Source organism: Rhyacophila brunnea, unplaced genomic scaffold (genome assembly GCF_057557595.1).
Source record: "Rhyacophila brunnea isolate RB1 unplaced genomic scaffold, BYU_Rbru_1.0 scaffold_3, whole genome shotgun sequence".
Lineage (NCBI taxonomy): Eukaryota > Metazoa > Arthropoda > Insecta > Trichoptera > Rhyacophilidae > Rhyacophila > Rhyacophila brunnea.
This window is the reverse complement of record NW_028232965.1, coordinates 50,009,786-50,028,763: the sequence shown is the minus strand read 5'-3', so window position 1 is coordinate 50,028,763 and position 18,978 is coordinate 50,009,786. Positions and strand designations below refer to the sequence as shown.

Sequence of the window (18,978 nt, the reverse complement as noted above, 5' to 3'; positions counted from 1 at the left end):
AAAAAGTCACCTTTTTTTCCCTTTGTATTACGAAAACAATATTAGTCCTCATCCATATCTAACAATATTTTGTCAAAATAGATGCATTTACAATAGATTAGATTAGATTCATTATATCAGGGGTTGCAAACTAGTGGTGTAGTAATAAAAATATTTTGAAAATAATATTTTATTTATGTAAAAATTATACATATAAGGGTTTACAGAAATATATCAAGCATATATTTTATTTTTCCTTAGTGTGTTACATCAGGGGTTGCAAACTAGTGGTGTAGTAATAAAAATATTTTGAAAATAATATATTATTTATGTAAAAATTATACGTATAAGGGTTTATAGAAATATATATATAGAAAAGAACATCACCTGGGTTAGGAAGCAGACAAGAGTACACGATGTAATAGACGTTGCCAAACAGCTGAAATGGAGATGGGCGGGGCACATTGCTCGCCGAAAGGACGGCCGCTGGACAAATGCCGTCATCCAGTGGTACCCAAGGGTCACGAAACGGCCACAGGGTCGCCCTAAAAGCCGCGGGATTGACGAACTGGTAAAGTTCGGCGGAAATACGTGGCAGCGAACGACACAGGATCGAGAGAGTTGAAAGAAGCTTGGGGAGGCCTTCATCCAGCAGTGGATTGACCCCGGCTGATGATGATATAGAAAAGAATATTTAAAAAAAATTTCTTAGTGTGATATATCTTGAAGCACGGGATACACAGGCCCAAATTATAGTCGCGGCAATAATATCTCGTTTCTCTCCTCACTTTTTTCCCTTCATCATCTATTTTGGAACAGCAAACAACACAGCGTTTCGTTGCATTTGCTTTACTTTGCGTTGGCGGAATCATATCAATAAATGTTTCTCAGTAAGACGTAATGGGTTTGGAGTTGTGGATGCTCTTCCTCCTTTCGCTGAAAATTCTGGCGAGTGATATTTTTCCAAGTATTGAAGAATTACTTTCTCCCTAAATTATGAATTACTTCCATTTCTCCCTTTCTTTTTATATAAAACAAATGCGTTCCACAAAGCTTGTTCGAGCAAATGGAAGAACATTTTTTTGTAATATTTCTTACCCTGTTTCCGCGTAACAGGGCGGATTGCCAAATGTTGATCAACGCGGTCAACACCTCCCATAGTAAAATTGTAATCATTTGCCACAGTAGGACGTTGTTTACCCTGGCCTACATCTATCATGGTACAACTATGGACAGTGGAAAGGAAAAATACATCTTTTTTGTACCTCCATCTCATCACCATCAACTTTCCTTTTCTGTAGGCTTTAGTGTACCCTCTAGTTACCTTCTTAGGAAATGAAATATTTTTTGGTACACCTTTACGCCTAAATCTTAGAGTCCCGTATGTGTCGGTTTTATTTGAAGTGAGTATCTCGGCTAATTCCGGCGATGTATAAAAATTGTCCGTGGTAAGCAATGACATATTAAATGGACGACTCACTTCATACCCGGCGCGCACGAGAAATTGTCCATGAAAGTCATTCACAGATGTATAGGTAGATGTCACGTGACCATTGACGTATCCGTTTCCATTATGCGATACAAGCTTCGAGAATTTATAGTAATATAACCTTTATTGTAATGGCGTATTAGTGTCATGACTCATTGCGTTAGAAACAGATTCTCGGTTACTTACGACTTCTCGGAGATTAGACGCAAGCGAGCTCAGCGAATCACAGGCGACTGACTGTCCAATGGTTCCTGTCATTCAATTGCATTGAATAAACATTCATCAATATCTTAAAATGGCATTTTATAAATAATAAATAATACTAACACATGCAAAGTGATATCCCATCTTTCTTGGAGTATTTAGTAGATTTTTTTACAATTTTTAACTAGGCACATTGGCATTTTGTAACATAATAATAACGGTGGAGTCGAAACCTGACAGTCAGAAATTTTGTATGGGCAGACCCAGCGGTGTCGCCAGACCGCTTGCAAGCAGAATGTTCATTTGAGCGTAGGATACCGATATTAAAATATGAATTCCGGCAGACCCGACACAAAGTGAGTGTCATTTTATTTTCTAGATGCTTCGTCCATATTAATGTCATTGGTGGTAAGACAGTAGCCCTTATTCAGCAATGGTTTCATTAGGCTCATTACTACTTGGGATGTAACGGAGGTTTCGATATTGCTGATCAAAAAAGAGTATTTTTTCCAGTGTAGATTATTGTAGACGATAATTATGTATCCAGACGACGATTCGCACAGCATATATGTTTTTATGCTAAATCTGGATCTTTTGAGGGGTATGTATTGTATCCATCCTAGTTGCCCCTTGTACAGCATAAGGCTCTCGCCAATTGCTACATTTTTTTCCGGTATGTCACCTTCCTGGAATTTTGTTTGAAGATATGGAATTATTACTAAAGTGAAGAAACTTTTTTATTAGTATAAATCTCCTATATGACAGTGTTCGAGCAAAAAATGGCGTAAGATTTTTAGACCAATACATTTTTTCTTCTGGTTTCTTTATTATGCTTTGGACTAAAATTATGACAAAAAAGATTCTCATTTCGTTTTCTGTAGTCGGATGCCATAAACTTATGAGGCTGCTGGATGAATGTGGTGTTGTACTGATAAATTGCTCAGCAAATATGTTAGTTTGCTCCACGATCAACTTCAAAAGATTTTCATCAAAGAAAAAATTGAAGAATTCGAATTCCTCGTTATAGTTATTCATAAATTCGGGAACGCCAGATTTTTCCGTAAATTGAAACGGCGCCTGCGAAATGTCGTTTTCCGGATTTATGTCTACCCACTCCGGAGGATTTGTAGGAATGTCTTCTTCGACATCGCTTACATCGACTTCTTGCGAAGACGAAGCGTTTTCATCTATTGTGGTATCACTCCCGTAGGTGCTAATATTCTCATATTCACTTTCACTAGACATGTTTTACTGACTAAAAAAGTTCACTGGTAAAATATATGGGTTCAAAGTCACCAATCAAAAATAAATTTCAATATACACACACAAAAAATAAGTCAGTATCCAGTCTCCCAAATGACCGCACGGGTCGACTAACCTTGAAGAACTAACTGTGTATCAGTAGCGAAGACTCCATACTAGGCGATTATTTAAAGCCTACCTTCTTAAGAAAAATATTTTTTAATTTTATATTGACATATTAAATAATATATTCAATATGCCCAACGACATCTATCGTATAATTGTCATAATAATTTTACGATCTTTTCCACTATTTCAATAAGCACTATTTATGGCAAGTCTCGAAGGTTTAAATAAATAAGCGACATCTCGTTTCGCTTCACATATTGTATGGATTACGTTCGCGTGAATCAAAAACTTTTTTTATATGAAGTTTGTTTCTCATAATTTCAACACGTCTGCGGCGGCCCATATAAATTGGTAAGCTATTTAAGGAGCGCTTACATTTTACGTAAGTGCACATTTATTCAAAATAATTTATAAGATAATTAAAAAAAATAATTCTATGGGATTCAATCACATATAAATATTGATTGTTAAAAATAATTTATCTCGTGATTTTTATTTGTCATTATGTTTATTCATAGACTAAGACAATTTATTCAGCCAATTATGTCAGTTGAAATCTGCTATTGTATCTAAGTCTGTGTTTTAAATATAGAAGTATTTTAAAATGTCTAGTTTACGGGTTAAATTATAAATTCTTTTGGAACAGATTCACATCAACGGATATTTTCAATATATTTTGAGCGTATCTTGCGTTTATATTTAGGAAAATACATAATTCAAATTAATTGCTTAATTTTATACCAGTGAGCTTTTGAAATTCCATCGGTTTTTGTGTACCTACCTATCCATCAGTAGTTATCGTCGGATTATCTACTTATTTCCCATAAATACATTTAACAAGTGTGCTTTCTCCACAGCCTACCTGTTTCCAAAAGTCACCCTTCGCCACTGCTGTGTATATGTATTGTATGTATGTATAAACCCATAAGCGTATCACGTTCGTTTTGTAGACATCGAGATGTATTTTTTTCTAAAGCGCGAACGTGATGCGAGTTAACGCGCCAGGGCTACGTCACAGAGCGCATATTGCATACGTTCAAAGAGGTAGGGCGGTTAATACATACAGTCCAAATTATTTTTAGATAGGGGAGAGCAGGTAGGATTCGTACACAGGGAGCATTCGTACAGTGGTTATATCTTCACTATCCAATTCATTGACGTGCTCGTGTTTGTGTGCGTGACTCCCGCTCATACGCATAGTGTTACTGCCGAGCGGGGCATCAGTGCGGCCAACGGCTTCGACGAAGTACGCCGATATGTGTTTTCGCTCTACGTAAGTATTTTTTGTATTCACTTTTGAACACGTTTAACTGTTATAAGTTTTGCACGAATGATATAAGTGACGTAGTAGAGTTTATGAAGTGATAACTTCGTTTAATATGTAAATAGTCATTTTAGGCTAACTATAATGGTTATTTTTATTTTCAATTAATTTGTTGATTTCTCCGTTTGGGGTACCTTCGTGCAGTTATGAGTGGGGTAGATTCGTACTGTACGTGCCAGTAGAAAGATTGTTCACCAAAAATATTATTGTTACAGAACTATGCCGCGAATATATGTGAAAAAGGGGACAAGTACAGGAGACGTTGATGAAGATGCAATGATGCAATATGCAGCCATTAGAATCCACACAAGGTGGACAATCAACTTCTATAGCGGGCCAAGATGCCATTGTGCCAGAAACTCTACCTGCAGAAACAGAGATTACTCAACAAGATCTTCCACGGAGCTCAGCGCCAGTATCACCCTCCTTGCTATCACCTACAACTGCGCCTGCATCTTCATTAACTGTAGGATTAATAACTCCAGAAATTATCCAGCCCTATCCCAGAGTGGAAAGAAATGCGTTAAAAAACTCGAAAGGAAAACTGCCAGGAAAATCGAGAATATATACAGATACCCCTGAAAAAAATAGACTAGAAGAAATAGAAAAAGCAAAAAAGTTGAAGCAAGAGCAAGAGAGGAAACAAAGTGCTAAGGAGATGAAGCGAGCATTACATTTACTATCAGATACAAGAACCAAAACAAAGAGACAGAAGAAAACTTCAGGGACAGCTAAACCAAAGAGGCAAAATAAAACTGTAAAGACTGATAGTCAGGATGAAACTGATTGTGAGGATGAGACTGATTGTGAGATGAGGCTAATATGAATTTAAGAGAAAGTTCTTGTTCTCCCATCGAAGAGACGTCTGAAGGATCGGATACTGAGAATGAAACTTCAGTTACGTCAGAGAACATCAAAGAAGAAAGCTTTGTGATAGTATAGTTCGAGAAAAAAAAGACCGTTTTATATTATATTGGGCAGGTGCTTAAAAAATATAGTCCCGTTGAATACAAAGTTTCATTTTTGAGGAAGAAGCCTCATACCTGGAAATTTGTCTTTCCCACTACCAAAGATGAAGGAACAGTTTACACATCAGATGTGGTATGTATATTGCCGCTATCAAAATCTGCTTTTACAGCAAGAACAGCCCACATATTTAGCTTCGAAAAAGACTTATCTATGTATAATGTTGGATAGTACAACTATTAAATACATAAGATGAAGACCTATTACTCTAATGGTAAATTTTATAATGTTGATTTATTCGTTCCTTTATTAACAAAAAAATAAATAAAAGTGTTATGTTTTTATGACTAAGTAGTTATAAGCACTTTAAAAACAATAACTGTTAATTATTACTACATAAAGGCTGATTCTGTGTTAACTTTGATCTCAATACATGATTATATTACATTGAATAAATAGCATTTTCTTTGACTGTACGAAGGTTCCCCATTATGTACGAATGTGCCCCACACTATGTACGAAGCTACCCCATATGTGGGGTAGTTTCGTACGTTTTCCATTTTTCAGTAAAGTTACCGTAGCTTCGCCATGTTGGTTTGTATCTAAACTACACTTCACTATTATTAAAGCCAAATATGTCGGGTATATAGCAGTTATTTTAAAATAGCTTACAGTTTTTTTTTCATACGGCTTAGAGTAAAAAGTGTACGAATCCTACCTGCTCTCCCCTACATCTTTTATAATGCCCATAAATTAATTGAAACTGACTATGTTTTTTCTTTGATTTTCTTTCATGCATGGTCGATGGTGAAATGAACAAAAAAATAATTCTTTTTGCAAATGGAATATTCTAAATCATCTGCCGTCAAGAAGTTAGACCGCTTTAGAGTTTACTGCAACCGGAATTATCTCACCTAAGAAGTTTTCACGTACAAAAAAACCTTCACCAGCAGTGTGTAACATTCATTCCAGTTTTAAAATCGGTGATCTTTTAACTGAGTTTTTCTCAGTCGGTACTAATTTATTTTCTTCATATATTGTAAAATACTTATCTGTTATAGGTACTCAGCGACATGAAAAGCAATAGTTTTTAGGTAGATATAAAATGAATACTGAATGAAATACACTATCCTTTATTGATTACATAATAATAGCGACAATTAAATGATAATATAAATAGTGATTAACAGATCAATAATGTTAGTTTTTACAAATAATTACTATTATTTAATAAACTTATACATTTTTTTTACATGATTACTTATGCTAAACATGAGTGATTATTATTGTCAAATTGTTACACACGTATGTAGTTGTCATTTTTTACATGCTATTTCTCTTAAAACTAAATTATGCTCGTTTATTTCTTATTACTCCAGTTATTCGTAATGAAACTTGATAATATATTTATGTAAAAGCTAATTTATTTTATCATATTGTGATGAATGAATACTTCATTTATTTATACAACAAAAGTTATATGTTATTTTTCAAAATTACCAAAATAATTACCTCTTATTTTGTAATTCTCATGTCGAATTAAAAACATATTGACATAACATTGAACTATTTACTCTATTATTTTACAAAATAATGCACAGTAGAACATCGATTATCTGGATTGTACAAAAGAAATAATTTCAACAAACAAAAATAATAGATCTCAAAATTTGCTGCGGAACATGATATAAAATGTGTTCATCAACTTCAAACCACTTATCACAAAAGACATGACGGCAAGGTTGGAATTTTGCTCATGTGTCAACATTGAAAAAATAACGGAATAAATGTTTCAAAACATTGTTAGCAAGTTCTATGTATGTAGTCGATTATCTGGACTATCTTAATCCCCGTTTGACCTGGAAAATCGAGGTTTTACTGTAGATTTCTTCAAATGAAAATCAGAAATTCTAAATCTAAACAATCTATTTTCCGGAAAATGAAAAGAAATATTCCTACATTTTTTCGTTTTATACTGGCCAACGTTCTTTATGGAAAGTGTAAAAGAAATATTAAATCTCTACATCATTTGTTAGTAAACCACTGAGTTGTCTATTAACAATTATTAATCTTGATATTGAAATATGAGTCTTACCAAATATTATATTCCAGTGTATCTGGAAACAATAAAATACATTATTATGATATTCTCATCTGAATGATTTCTAGAATCGAGAGCACAGGTAGACAAAATTATAAACAAGACAACAGAAGAAATGACCTGAGGCTTAGCGAAAGAAACACATTTCTTCACTTTAGAACCACATTTGAGCATATTATTACTATTTTAACAGGATATAAAATTCTGTTTATTGTATGTACTGGTCAAAATGTATTGATTTTTTTAAATATAAAACTTTTTCATTAGATTATTACTCTTAGAAATAACTTAAAACTTAATTGATAGATTTAACTTAAACCTGAGGTGTGATTGTTTAAAACTAGGTCACATTATTCAATTTATATTTTCAATTCAATCAATGTCCCTTATTGTATTGTTTCAGAAAGGTAACATTATATGTTTTGTTATTTACGATATATTGATGGATTTCAAATTGCTCTCCTCTTCTATATGCCTTCCTTCATAACGTAGGAATAAGAAAAAAGTATACGTTTCGATACTCTTAGTTCTACAGAATGAAAAATTCAAGGTTTGGAGTTAATGATGTCGTTTGATCCAACGAAACAAATCAAAATGTGTCAAAAATTTTAGATTTAAATTAAATGGACAAAATTTAAAATTGCAATGTTTTCTAAATTATTTCTCTTAGGGTATCGATTTTCTGTGTATCAAAACAAAAGACATAACTTCTATGCAAAACTACCAAGTAATTACATATATAATAAAATCTCCAGATCGGCACAACTAAATTACAAACAACAATTAAATATATTTTGCTAAAAATAAACAATATAATTACAGTAATCCTTCATAACATAGTGTTACTTCTATATTGTGACCGACATGTCATCAAAGCAACTGAAGAACTAAAAATTCACCCCCCTCCTTTCATCTCTATGCCCTTCATTTTGCACTACATACAACACTCTGACATGTTTACATAAACGATACATTGTGACTGTTTCAAAATAAACTTTAGCCGACCAAAATGTATGTAGTGTTTTAAAACATAAACGTTGTAGTATGAATACACAACCTTAGCTACTAACAATTTTCACATTTTTAGCAATGAATAATTGTAATTAGTAAATGAGTAATAAAATAAAGTTAACAATAATAATTACATAATGAAATTAATAAACACCATCTACAATTATTATAAATTGTACAGCCCAAATTAAAATACAAAAAGTATTAGATATATAATCAGTCCGATCATTATTTCGATATAGTTTTTGAAGACACCGCAAATAATATGTATTAAGTACAAAGTTTTTCAAATACCTATAAGATATAACATAAAATCCGCAAACTGTTCATTAAAAAATCACAATTAAAATTTTATCTTATATGCCTAATAAGTAAACAGTATAAAATATGGGATATAATATGATAATTATATAAATAACATCTAAGCGTGAGACTCATTTTTAGAACAATGTTTTGCGTCTGGATCGAAACCCGCAACATGATTTGGATTATATTTTATAAATCAAGCCAAATTATTATTTGAAACAGAAATGAATATTTTTTTGGAATGTCAGCATATTAAGCTACCTAAAAGATGCCTTAAATTGTCGATTAAAAAGTAATTGACACCCTTTTCAAAGACAAAATTTAATTTAATATCATGCTGCATATTATAATTTATAACAAAACAAATATAATCTGAATTATAGAAAAATTCTTCTATATTGGTTTTATATAAACATATTTATTGACAAAATGATGCTAATGAGTAAATTGGTTCAGCTAACAATATCTAAGAAAATGTGATGTTCAAAAATCTTGAACAAATAAAAATCAAAAAAATAGTTATCTTAAAACAGGTTATGGTAATTTAAAAACATGTTTAATTTTGTAAGTCACATTGACAGAAAAGAATTCAATAACTAGGACTGTTCAAGACAATTTTTAATTTGGATGAGAATTATAATCAAATAATCTCAAGTTAAACTGCATAATAATTAAAAGTATCACCTTTTTAAATTCACAAAAATATTATGAAGTAATAAATAAATTATGTCGAAAACTGAAAGCATGGAAGAACATAGAATGTTGAAATGCTCAGGTGAGGATTACAATGTTGGACACACTTTTCAATTCCGGGTTTATGGGATTTTTTTTCTTCTCAGAAATGTCAAATGGTCAAATGGAATTTTACTCAAAAAATACTGATCATTAATTTATCACAATCGGCACTACATCGCTGTCCTGCAGATCCATTGCAATATGCTGCGAAATCACGAAAAATTGTGCTGATTTACAAGCCAACGGTTAAGTATCTAGGGCATGGTTTCACAAAATATGGGTCGCGAGCGAATATTGGGTGGGCCCTCGCCACTGTATACACGAATTAAAAAAAATATTTTTGCAGTTCACGATAAAATTCAAGCGTTCCTGAAAAAGCTTATGTTGTGGAAAAGTTGTATCGAGAATGGCAAGTATGATTGTTTTGAAACACTTGAAACTTTTATTATTGAAAACCAAGTGCAGCCTAAGATGAACGTACTGTCTGAAATTTCCAGTCTGTATCATTGTTAATAATTAACTTTGACGACTATTTTGGAGAAGAGGTGAAAAAGTTTGAATCGTTGCGTATTTGTAACCCATTTCAAGACGACTTACCAACTAGTATGTCAACAAAAGCAAGTGAAGAACTCATTGATTTATCAGAAGACACTGAAAAATAGTTTCAATCGTAAACAGTTAACGAAATTCTGGCTCTCGGTTGCTGATAATTATCCTTGCCTGTTCGATGAAGCTATGAAAGTCCTCCTCCTCTTTACTACCTCATATCTATGTGAGGTCGGATTTTCGGTTATGGTTAACATTAAAACTAAATACCGAAATAAATTGGATATATCAAACTCATTGCGATTAAAAGTAACTAAAGTCGAAGTTGATGCTAAAACTGTAATGAAGAAAAATAAGAAACAAATACATCCTTCCCATTGAAATAACTTTGTAAAAAAACCTTGCAGGTGTAGGTATTTAAGTAATAATTTTTTTTTATTTAAGTTGTGTTTCTTATTTCAACAGTCTTTCATTCATATTGGTAACACTTATATTTTTTTATTTCAATTAGAACAAATGTGACAGCATTAAGTAGTTCGACGACTCGCTACTAGTGAATCTGAGCATTGCCAATATTTATGCCCTCTTTTCTCTAAGACAGCTAAGAGGTGGGTCCCAAGATTGGAAATTTTTGTTAGATGGGTCGGAGCCCAGCAACTTTGGGAACCACTGATCTAGGGGGTTATGAAGCATCAAAAATAACATTTGTTAACATTGCCTCTGCTGATCACATTAATTGATAAGCTTTTCACCATCACACCGGAGATTGCACATAGCAGGCACGAGTATGCATAGAGGGTGAATCATCCGTATTAACTTCAAGATTCGCTAAAAATTATTTTAAATAACTGTCTTACACACAGAATACATGTATAACATAAAGGGGGTAATCTCGGACTCAGAAATATAACGAAAATGTGTTATGGTGTTGCACAGTTGGAATAGATCTGATAGTCACCTTCAAGATAAGTCTCCAATCCTCACTCTCTGCAACAAACATCTCCGCTGTCTTCGCTTGCCGTCTCTTTCAACATAGTCTGACTACCTGATTTTTTCACAGGTTAATCACTCACAATATGAATTTATACCAGTGGTCGGAAATCTTTTCAGGTACTGGGCCTATTTCCTCAAGGGTTCAGACCTTGTGGTCGACCGCCTTTAATTTTTACAAGCGCTATTTTTATTATAAATTTTTTTTTTCATTTTATGGTATATTTCTTAATATCAGGAATGAGCTAGTGCTTACATTGCGCCAATGTCTTGATTAAAATTCTTTTATAATATATATAACATTTTTTATTATTGAAAAATTGTCTGTATAATTTTGGGTTGTACTTTATGTATTATCATTTCCGAAAGGATATGTAATTAACTTTGTGTTTTTCTCTGTAATAATATCTCAACGATTCAGCAAACTTAATGTTCCAAGGCACTCTATTTTCGCATACTGTGTGACTGGCACCTATTAACATAATATATATTGAGTTCTAATGATACAACAAATTATTTAAAAGACGACTTCAGAAAATATCAAATTAAATTGTTTTTTTGCCCACATAAGTTTAGAAAAACAATATTTAGATATGCGAGAATCAACATCTGACAATACACGGTCAACCTCGAGAAGCTTTACGAATCATTTTATGCTGACCACTGATTGAAGCGAATGAACAAAAATACAATATTATAATTCTAGTATTTAAAATTTTGATATTTCACTATAAAGAACTCTAGTGAGGTCCCAGAATTGCATGTTCTAGTATAACAAATAACGTCGAATTTAAATGACATAATGGGGCCTGTACAGGTGCTTGGATTTACTGACAGCAATAGTGTGTATTTTATACTATCGTGACATTAACTGTTTACACGTAATAGTGCTGACTGTCTCTCCAATCTCATTCTTCAAGAGTAAGCAAGATGTTGTCATTTTATAGTACTATTTGACAGGTCACATGAAAATTTAGAAACTTCCGAACTTTTCTAATTCATGCATGCAATCTTGCAACATGCATGACAATACGTGTTTACTCGTGAATTTTCTTGTTATGGCCACGATAATAAGTACTGCAAGCAGTAAATCCATACACGTGTAAACGGGGTATTACACTGATCATCTCATGTATACGTACAACAACTGCAGTAATGTGTAACACTCAGTGACCGTTGTACATGTATGTTTTTTTAGTATATACTCAATATAAATTGCGAAATTAATTTACTAAATAAGATAGCGTTTGAATGGCCACTGGTCTAACAACCTTTGCAAGGACCCTCGAAATCTTCAATCCTTTTAATATAGGTATATTATGTTTATATAGCATTTTAAACATTTAATAGAAAATTGCAGAAGTAATAATTACAAATTTATACTATATTACAGAAGCAAAATATGCATATGCCTCCTGTCAGACTTGAATTTGAATTCTCTATCTAAATTATTTTTTGTACATATGCTTCTTCTTATTTAAAATGTAGAAAACAGAATTGAAGCATAAATTTTGTGAAAATGGAATGAATTGAAAATTGTTTCTTGTCTTGTTAATAAGAAACTATCAATGAATTTAATATTTTCAATTCTAAATAAGTAAACACTATTACTAGATGAGTACATAAAATGAGCTGAAGAATTTAAAATGATGTGACCATTCACACTGGAATAGATACTGTTACAATAAACCAACTTAACTATTCTAAAGCTGAGACATTATGAATCATTCACACATGAATGTGAATAATTAAAAATACATACGTTAAAACAAGGATGAAATAAACTCTTTTTCATATATAGAAGGAGTGAAATGTTATTAGGTTTATCGAATTTAAATTTCTACACCGCACACGCATAACAAGTGTCATAATTTACTTATTAAATTGTAAATCAATTTCACCAATCTACATATTTAAAACGATCGTTGATTTTACAAAAGCAAATATAATGCATAGACATCAAACACGTTGTTGACCTGCAAAAGTCAAAATAGTTGCGTATTCTTGTTTATAAAGGTACAAATTACTGTGAAATTATCACATTAAAAATCTTCTCCGATAACATGGTAGGTACTAGGGAATAACATACTATGAATTGGCCGTCATGTCGTGTAATATGTAGGTATAAATAATATTCAATTAATAATAATTACATATATTCTAAATAAAAAAAGCTATCAGACTTTCACACTAACATTATTTTTACGTTCTTGTAAAAAATGGCAATGTGTGAGCGCAACTACATGCTAAGATATAAAGCAATCCGAAGAATATGTTCAGTTTCGCCGTCTGCTTGGGGACATCCTTGAGGGTCTCCATCTGACGAAAGTTCTTTTCGATTTCAAACGCACTAGGCAATGTCAGCAGGGGTAACATAAACCAGTATGAATATTTCGTTGCCACAACCATAAACACTATATAAGGCGTAAAGAGGAGAAAAGCGTACAGCACGTGCGAAGCCGTGTGTCCGATGAGTATCGCGAGAGTGACTATACCGGCTTTCCTGTCGCACTCCAAATCTCTCGTATTATTGCTGTGCAATATGGCCTCAGTGTTGAGAGCGAGAGGAATAGCGTAGTAGATGGATATCCAATCGACCCGGCCGGTTTGAGACAAGAATGCGAAGAGCACTGAAATGGGTCCAAAAATAATAAGAATAAGGACATCACCTAACGCAATGTACTTGAGGCCGATGCCTCCGGTGTACAGAAAACTGGAAGAGAGACCTCCAAAATATACCAACGCCAAGTGTTCCATCTGAGCGGGAGATAGTATAGTGAGGAGAATGAATCCGATGCAGCCGGCGCAGTACAGCAGGGCCCCCAGAGAGACCACTTCGTCTGTGCTCAGTATGTGATCAACCAGAGTTCTGTCATCCGACTTTCGATTATCGATGCCTTTCACAAAATCGAAATAGGTATTCACGACATTTCCAGCGCAGTGTACTGAGACGATGGTGAAAAGGTTAACGAGCAGTATTATCCAACTGAAATTAGAGCTTCCTGGCAATTTGTAAGCTATGGCCGAGCCCAGAAGGGTGGGGAGCAAACTGACGCTCAAAGTCCACGGTCTAATGGCTAAGACATACGTTCTGAGTTTCATGAGCGGCGTGCTCTTGTACGTTTTGGATGGTAATTCTTCCTTTCCGGTGAGATTCTCGCTCCCGCTGTGCCCCTCGTTTCCTCCATTGCATATATTAGTGGCCATCATGATTTGATTGCAATCTGAAACATATTGTGAGTTGCCTTCATTCTCAATTTTATACAATATTATTATTTCATCTCGGACTTACATAAAAATTGCTTAACGGCCCACGTGCTCGTCGTAGGTCAAAATTGACTTTTTATTGTATTTTCAAACCATGATCCTGGACACTCCTTAAACGCTGTAGATAATCTATTTATATAATTATGAAGCCTTATTATCCTTTATAGTTATTTTAAACATTTGATGACTGCATAAAGTATTTTTGTTACATAACATAGTATTCTTTTAAACCTCTCGCTCTAATGTTTTAGAATATAGTCATATTTCGGTACATAACTGTGCAGTGGTGTTAAGATTTTTTACATTCATTAATTTTTAAACGCATTTATAAAACCATTAGTATAATTTATTACGAGATAATTTTTGTAAAATATTCACGATAAAAAATTATATTGATAATCTCTGTGATCCCAAATTTTACAAGAATTAGGCATTTTATTATTCAAAAAATCGGAAAGATCAACACATTTGAAGATGATTCTAAAGATACTTATTATAAGCTATGTCTTTGACCATTCAAGTGTGATAAACATCTTATGAATAATGATTGCTTTATAATAATTATTGACCTAAGAATAAGGTAGTGTTTTTTTGAAATACGCCATTTCTTTTGTCATTCCCCAGTGGTTAACCTACAACATACGGCCGTAGCCATAAATTGACAAAGTATAATTGAAGTAGGGAGTAAAATGATATTAATGCGCGTGTTTGAACATGTACCGTTTAAAAAAAAATTAAAAAAAAATTCGGTTAGGTACATGTTCAAACACGCGCGTTAACATAATTTTACTCCATACTGTAATTATAGTTTGTCAATTTATGGCTACGGCCGTATGTTGTAGCTTCACTACAAGGGAATGACAAAAGAAATGGCGTATTTCAAAAAAACACTACCTTATTCTTAGGTAAATAATTATTATAAAGCAATCATTATTCATAAGATGTTTATCACACTTGAATGGTCAAAGACATAGCTTATAATAAATATCTTTAGAATCATCTTCAAATGTGTTAACCTTGCCGATTTTTTGAATAATAAAATGCCTAATTCTTGTCAAATTTGGGATCACAGAGATTATCAATATAATTTTTATCGTGAATATTTTACAAAAATTATCTCGCAATAAATTATACTAATGGTTTTATAAATGCGTTTAAAAATTAATAAATGTAAAAAATCTTAACACTACTGCACAGTTATGTACCGAAATATGACTATATTCTAAAACATTAGAGCGAGAGGTTTAAAGGAATACTATTTTATGTAACAAAAATACTTTATGCAGTCATCAAATGTTTAAAATAACTATAAAAGATAATAAGGCTTCAAAATTATATAAATAGATTATCTACAACGTTTAAGGAGTGTCCAGGATCATGGTTTGAAAATACAATAAAAACTCAATTTTGACCTTCGACGAGCATGTCCCCCCTTAATAAAAAATCTGCTATACCATCTAGAAGTGGAAGCTTGTATGAAATTCTGGTAAGTTTTCAAAAGTTTGATAGCAGCCGACTGTGTGTCAGGCCCGTTTCAGACGGGACACCGGTGTCGCGCTCGATATAATAAGGAAGCCTTGGTATTCGAATAAAGGGGCCTTTGTATTATGTTTATGAACGCCCCAAAACTAATGAGTCCACGCGTGCCCGGTACACTTTTCCATCGGCCGCTACATTCTCAAGCCGCCGATACACTTGTTTTTATTACCGCAGCCAGTTTTATGTTCTAATTTATAACGTGAAATTATGCGTTGACTCATAAACATAATACAAAGGCCCCTTTATTCGAATCATTGTGGGTGTTTATACCTCTATTAATTTTTATAAAACCATTGCGACAAGAACCTGACACCTACTCACCCTCAACTAAGTGACTATTAGCCGGCTCTTACATCAAAACTCGTCTCATTCGTCATTATTTAAAAAATTGTGATACCGGTGGGTTACTGACATCGAAAAATAAGTGTTTGCAAAAAAAAACAAAACATAACATAACATTTGACAACAATTACAAATGGTTATGTAATTTTATGGTTGCTCTACCGAAAAGATGCAAAAACCATCACTAATATGATATCGTTAGTCAATTCTTTCAAAATGAAATCATTAATATGGATATCAAAGCTACAGAAAAGATGAGATTGGTAAAAATAAAGATTTATATGATTATATTGATCATAAAGAATCTGGCGAGAGGTAAATAGTTTTGTAAGGTGCAATGTAGTAAATATTTTCTGAAAGATAAAAAAAAAAATAGCATTTCTTGAAAATCTGATAATGATTATAATATTATATGCATCTGTTATGTTGGGAAAGTATAGATTTCTTTCTATATCATCTTTTTCAAAGGATAATCTAACAAAATAATGCTTACAATACGTTTTAATAATATTATTCTTTCCTGAAAAATAATGTAAACAATGTCTAAAAATATCTCTTGACTTCGTAGTTTAGTTCCAGATGTTGGTTAGTTTATTCAACGAAAGTTTTCACTTTACGACGACACTAATTTAGTTATTAGTAATTTATAAAACGAGCAATAAGGTTTTGATAGCGCTAATTATGCGGAAATTCAGCCGGCTGCATAATTACAAAAAAAGAAACTACATAACCTATATATTATTTAAAATAGAACAAATGGATTGTTAAATACCTGCAAAGAAAATTCAAGTCGATTCAAATTATTAGAAGATGCTTCATTTGTTGAAGTTATGTTGATCTAACTTTGATCATAAATTGACTTATAATAATCTACTATTATTAACATTTCTCGTTCATGCTGTCATGAACGTCACGTATCACAAAAACGTCAAAATCGAATAAAGGTAGGTTACAGTCAGTGTTGCCATGTTTTTGTCACCGAATTAGTACGCGGTCGAAGAAATAATAGTATTTTGGCAAAAATTATAGTACGAATTTAAATCTTTTGAGAAAATATAGGTTTTTTGTTTCTCACAAAAAAGAATTTGAGAAATTCCTAAGCCCTTTAAGTACTCCTTCCTAACAAAAATGGTTACCGGCGAATTCAATAAATTTCATTTTAAATCAAAGTCAAGCAACTTTTTTTCTCGGGTCGCCAAACTTTCTTCTCGAAATACCCACTATAGTTCTTTGCACAAATTTATCGTACGGAAATATAGAAATTTTTGATACTTTTGGCGTATTGTTTATTCTCAAAATTAGACCTTTAAAGACATTCCAATAGTAACTACCTAATCAAAATTATAGTATATATTTTAGGTGTACTACAAATGTATTTTCTTGCGGTGATTTACTAACACAACATGCCGCACATACTCCCTGTAACGTCACACTCGACAAATCGACTGCGTTGTCGACAGTAAAGTTGACTAGCAATACGCACGTAAAACAAATTCTAAACGATAAAATGATTTGTCATGCCCTATTAAATTTGGTTGTCAAACTACTAACAATAAAAAAGTACGTGTTAATAAAAACACAAAATGTTCTAATAACTTTATTTGCTTTCCAAAAAATCTTGAACTTTAAAAAACAATGGATTCATTTTCATTAGGTAAAGTTGCTACTTCATAACTCTGCACTTTGGCTCTAGGATGAAAATGATATTACCACAGAAAAGAAAAATGAAGATAAGTATTAAGTACTCACTATTTTTTTTTTCTGTATGTTATTTATTTACTTACCTTTTATGTATATTTATGTACTATATATATGAATATAATTTGATCTAATTTTATGCGAGGTAATCAGGCAAAGAGGCCTATCAATGTAGTAAAAAGAGCAAAAACAGTGCAAAGTTATAAAGCGTATATGTACTCGTACCTTATCTACCTATATCTAAGTTTTGCTTTACAGATAGTTGAATGGATTTTGCTTATAGGTACTAATCGTCCTTTAAACCAGGGAATTACAAACTTTTCCTGCAATGGAACACCGCAAATCCTGAAATTTTAACTGAATACCATGTTTATTTTGTAAGGTAGGTAATTATTACATAATTAATAAAAATAAATAAAAATAATATTAAACAATAATTATCTATTTAGTAATTATTTTTAAAACATAGGTATGATAAAAATATAAGTTCCAATGACTCCGATGAATTTGGGTCCTTGAATTGCAAATCTTCTTGATATCAGGCACAATATTAGAAGGATGAATTCTTATAGGTATCTAGTGTGGCGTCGAGCCTGTTCCTGTGGGTCTATTCTATACTACTTATCAACCGCGGCTGCGGACACACGGCATTGCAGTAGACGTGCGTCAACGCAGGGTCTTATTTGATTCCAATTGCATCCGATTAGAATCACCAGTTAGATTTGTTTTATCTAATTGGTGATTCTAATCGGATATAATTGGAATCAAATAAGACCTGCGTCGACGCACGTCTACTGCAATGCCGTGTGTCTGCAGCCTAAAGTGATAAATATTATCAAAATTAGGGTAGGTTCACATCAAAGTATTAGCACCTATTGTAACAATAATTACAATACGTTGGTTGTAATTGTTGCAATAAGCGCTATATTTTACAGCAGCAAGAGAGGTGCTGTTAAAATATAGCATTTATTGCAACAATTAATTACAATCAACTTATTGTAATTGTTACAATAAGTGCTAATATTTTGATACAATTAATCTAGGTACCCTAAGTTTGGTAATATTTATCACTGTCACTTTAGCGGTCGATAAGAAAGTATAGAATAGACC

The 18,978-nt window shown here is 32.7% G+C and overlaps 1 protein-coding gene across 1 annotated transcript; it reads right to left on the bottom strand.

The window, feature by feature from the left end:
- Window positions 1–13,084: 13,084 nt before the first annotated feature.
- On the bottom strand, window positions 13,085–17,100 carry heix (UbiA prenyltransferase domain-containing heix). The gene is made up of 2 exons (XM_085952941.1): window positions 16,943–17,100; window positions 13,085–14,246 (listed from the first exon to the last, which is right to left on the bottom strand). Exon 2 carries the CDS (start codon window positions 14,230–14,232, stop codon window positions 13,225–13,227), a length of 1,008 nt encoding a protein of 335 aa, XP_085809067.1. The 5' UTR covers window positions 14,233–14,246; window positions 16,943–17,100; the 3' UTR covers window positions 13,085–13,224.
- Window positions 17,101–18,978: the final 1,878 nt, after the last annotated feature.

Coding starts and splice junctions, on each gene's coding strand:
- heix (XM_085952941.1), bottom strand. CDS start 14,232: ATGATGGCCACTAATATATGCAATGGAGGAAACGAGGGGCACAGCGGG.